General features: G+C 44.8%; 1 protein-coding gene across 1 annotated transcript; it reads left to right on the forward strand.

The window, feature by feature from the left end:
• The first annotated feature begins 1,920 nt into the window (after positions 1 to 1,920).
• ANKRD34A (ankyrin repeat domain 34A) lies at positions 1,921 to 3,740 on the forward strand. Its single transcript, XM_030188161.1, has one exon. It carries the CDS (start codon positions 2,127 to 2,129, stop codon positions 3,738 to 3,740), a length of 1,614 nt encoding a protein of 537 aa, XP_030044021.1. The 5' UTR covers positions 1,921 to 2,126.
• The last annotated feature ends 621 nt before the right edge of the window (positions 3,741 to 4,361 follow it).

The following is a 4,361-nucleotide window of genomic DNA, read 5'->3' on the forward strand; positions in this document are numbered from 1 at the left end:
CTGAGCCCTCTGGTATTAGACGTGACAGGTTCTATAACCCCAAGTCCCCCAGTCCTAGGGTTGACAGGCTTTGTATCCCATGAGCCCTCCAGTCCTAGAGGTAATAGCCTCTGATCTTCTGCACCCTTCACCTAGTCTAGCAAACATGTGTATCATACTGCCAGTAATTTCTAAAGTAACATAGTAGATGACGGCAGAAAAAGACCTGCACGGTCCATCCAGTCTGCCCAAGAAGATAAATTCATATGTGCTACTTTTTTCATTTGTACTGTCCTCTTCAGTGCACTATGGTGCTGATTCATTTGTATAGGGCATCAAAATGTAACACAAAGATCAGATCAGATAAAGTATATGTTATTAAAATTTATTATAAAACTACAACATTCAGATTAGTTACAAACTAATGCCCAGCATGGCCATGTTTTGCCCCACACTAGGGCTGCATCGGGTGTAGCAGTTGAGATTCATCCTTAAGGTAAAACAGAGTATGAAGTTCAAAGCATCAAGTGTTGTAGAAAGATTTTCATCTCTATCTGATGTTTTATCTTTGGGTTGACTTTTGCAGATCAGCAGCCTTGTTGGACATCAAAAGGGTGTCAGAAACCCACACCAAATTGACTGGATTTCAGCAGCTGCAAAATACTCGTTTTGCTGTGGCTTATTCCCTTGCATTGCATGACCTTTGGTGGCAGCTTCATTGTACACATTAGGTGTGTGTAGAAAATCGTATTGCTACAGTGTGCAGCTGGCTGTTTCATCTACTGGCCTTCTCCATTCACACTGTGCCCAGTGGAGCAGAAGCATTAAACAAACCAAGCCAGACTCTGTTTCCAGATTTCGATTGCTAATCAACCCCATGTCTCTCAAAATCATCTCTCATCTCTATGCATCTGACCAGAGTCAAACATATGAGCAATAAGGAATAAATACCTTTGAGGACCAAAGTTTGTGCTGGTTATCTTGGTCCCAGAAAAAAACTGGGTTCTTGGAGGCTGTGCTATTGTGCTGACAAACCTCTCCCTCCCTCCTCCAAAATCTCCTATTCAGAGAATATAGTGATCACATTGCTATGGGTTATAAGGAAGAGGCTGACCCAATCCTGATTGTATCCCCCATCCAGAAGCAGTGGAACATGTTTTTGGTTGAAGGGGACAAACAGACCAATCTTCAGCTGCTCCCAAGCCTTATAGTTGCTGATGATGTTGGACAAAATATTGGTCAGCCCATGGCCCCACCCTGTTCCACTGCCTATGCCCCCACCCTCCCAGTGCATCTGCTTTTCATAGAGGAATTGGGAAACATATTCACAGATGTACCTGTGGTAAAACCAGGACAATAAATGCAACTGAGTCTCAGAAATTCCTAATTTGGATATTCCTTAGAGGACAGGGTGGATGTGTTATGTGTTGAGTTCTGTCTGTGGTGCTAGCATCCTGGTTATCTGAACTTAGCCTGATGAGGCTGCCCAGACCCATGTCTGCTTTTCACATTGTACACTCTTCTTTAGAATTTCCTGAGATGATACTCACTTGGAAATAGCCTAATGGTATGCAGTATGCTCAGAACCAGGGGAACTAGGTTTAATTCTCACCATAGAAACTTGTGACCTTCGCTGAGTCACTTAACTTTCCATTGCCCCAGGTACAAAAAAACAAACAAACAAAAAAACTTAGACTGTGAGCCCACTAGGGACAGAGAAGGTACCTGAATACAATATGTACAAACTGCTTTGGTTGTATCACAGAGTGGCAGTATATCAAATGCATTACCCGTATTCATTCCTGCCAGTAATCAAGAAAATCCTATGCTGGACCAGATAATAGTAATCTTAACCAATCAGACTGCTCCATGCTTAACTTCATGCTACCATTGTTTCAACATTAATTTCATGTAGGCAGTATTTCAGTTACCACAGGTTATCAGGAAACAAAATCCAGTCTTCTGGCTTCTTCGGTTTTGATTTAAGAAGTTTGCCAAAATCAACTAACCCATCCTATCTCATCTCTTTGTTGCAGGGAAGTCATTTGACTGTGAAATGGTTAACTCCATTGCCTACCAGCGCCTGCACCCTTGCATAATATCTTCAGATCTTCTGCTAAGCAACTCTACCCACCGCTGAGTCAGCCATGCTACATGCTGAAGGGAATGCCCTACTGAAGGCCGTGTGGCAGGGTAAGTTCCGACTCACCCGCTTACTCCTGGAAGGCGGAGCCTACATCAATGAAGGCAATGCTCAAGGTGAAACACCCTTGATGGCAGCATGCCTGGCCAAATACGATGACCCCCAGAATAAGCCTAGGATGGTGAAATACTTGCTAGAAAATGGAGCTGACCCCAATATCCCAGACAAAATGGGAAAGACTGCTCTAATGCATGCATGCTCGGACCAAGCTGGTGTGGGTATAGTGTCGATACTTCTGGACCATGCAGCAGACCCCAGCATGAAGGACTACTCAGGCTCTTCTGCTCTGGTGTATGCAATTAATAGAGGGGATCGTGAGACTTTGCAGGTCCTGCTGGATGCCTGCAAAGCTAAAGGCAAAGAGGTTATCATCATCACCACCGATACGTCGCCCTCAGGAACAAAAAAGACCAAACAGTATCTCAATTCTCCTCCTTCTCCAGGGATTGATGACAAACATTCCCCAGCACTGTGCATGTCCCCTTCAGATATTGAGCTCAAGACTTCACTTTCCCCAGCAAGTGAAAAGGAGGAAGAGAGGGACGTCTTTAACTTCAACATGGGCAGCAGACTGGCTTGCCCTTCCTCATCCAAACCAGACATGGAGCCTTCTTCTGATAACTTACATCCCAAAGGCAGAGTAGTCAACAAGAAACAGCTAAAAAGGCTTAATTCTGAGCCCTGGGGCCTAGTGGCTCCTTCAGTCCTGAGTGGGTTTCACTCACCTGCAACTTCAGAGAAGTTCCCTGCTGTGAGCACAGAGGAAAAGATCACCAGTGAATTAAATGGCTTATCTATTTCCAAAAGACCTTTGCTGTCTAGACGACACAGTATAGAGGGTCAAGACCCATCCTGTTTCAAGATGGCTATCCATGCTTCTGCAGAAGATCCCTTGATTCCGGAATCTTCTTGGGCTGAAAAGGTTCAATTTAGTCATCTCCACCAACCTTTATCAAGGCGCAACACTGCTCCAGAGACCCAGGAGACACCTACCACCACCTTGGCCCCAACCATTGGGGCTAACTTGCGTGGAGTGGCCCACCATAAGTTGACCCGTATGGATCATTATGAGTCTGATTCCCATCTCTGCCCAGATTCCATTCCTGGCTCCCCAGATTCTGGTCGTGTGTCCTTGGAAAGGAGAAAATTCAATGCTTCCCCTCTGACCCTTTTTACCAGCTCTTCCAGGGAGTCTTTAGAGAGTATTCCCAGTGCAGTATCACCTATGACAGTGCGTCGCAGGACACCTGGGCTTTTGGAGAGGAGAGGCTCAGGAACTCACCTCCTGGATCACATTTCTCACACCAGGCCCGGCTTCTTGCCTCCACTGAATGTAAACCCCAACCCCCCAATTCCTGACATCAGATCCAATGGTAAACCTTCCTCACCCATCCACGGAAACCAGAAGACACTGGTTCCAGTGGCTCCCAGCTCCCCCAAACACTTTGATGCAAAAGCTAAGAAAAAGTTAGTGAGGAGGCACTCTATGCAAACTGAACAGATAAAACAGTTGACCAACTTTCAGAATCTATTGGTTCAAAGTGACTCTGTCAATTGAAAGCAACACTGATTCATTTGAAAATTTGTTTTTCTGGTCCTCACTGCTGTTAAGGTCTCTGCACTTACCTGTTTTGTCATTCTTGAAGGATCCGTAAGCTGAAAACAGAAGTTAGCACCCAGTTTATACTTGGCAGATGATAACTTGTGGGGGTGGGGGGAGAGGCACAGAAATGTCCCTCGTATTAGGATGCCCTATATTCGATTTTGCAGGAATAAAGTTCTGGTTCCTGGAAGGCAACCCATCTAAATCCCATTTTAAAATGTAAAACTAGTATTAATTTTGCTTATTTATTGCAAAAGCCACCCAGGGCATGTTAGGAATTGCATTTTCCAAGGACTCTGAGGTTGCAAGTAAAAAACTGCAGGAGGCATCTTTCCTCCTGCACCCTTTATATAGTTTAGAAGCTGGTGCTCTGTAAACTTAACTTCTGGGCCTAGTTTTCCCCAGTGCAGTGTGGTCTTTGGTCCTTTGGGAAAACTGTGGTGAACAAAGACTACAACATACTTTGGCCAGAGTATGCATGAGAAGGCTGGGACTACAGCCTCATAAAGAACATGTGGGATTGATTCTGTAAACCAGTGGCTTTATTATACAACTAGGGTTGTCACAGTAGCATAC

The sequence above is a fragment of the Microcaecilia unicolor genome, chromosome 14 (assembly GCF_901765095.1).
Source record: "Microcaecilia unicolor chromosome 14, aMicUni1.1, whole genome shotgun sequence".
In the NCBI taxonomy this organism is placed as follows: Eukaryota; Metazoa; Chordata; class Amphibia; order Gymnophiona; family Siphonopidae; genus Microcaecilia; species Microcaecilia unicolor.

Coding starts and splice junctions, on each gene's coding strand:
- ANKRD34A (XM_030188161.1), top strand. CDS start 2,127: ATGCTACATGCTGAAGGGAATGCCCTACTGAAGGCCGTGTGGCAGGGT.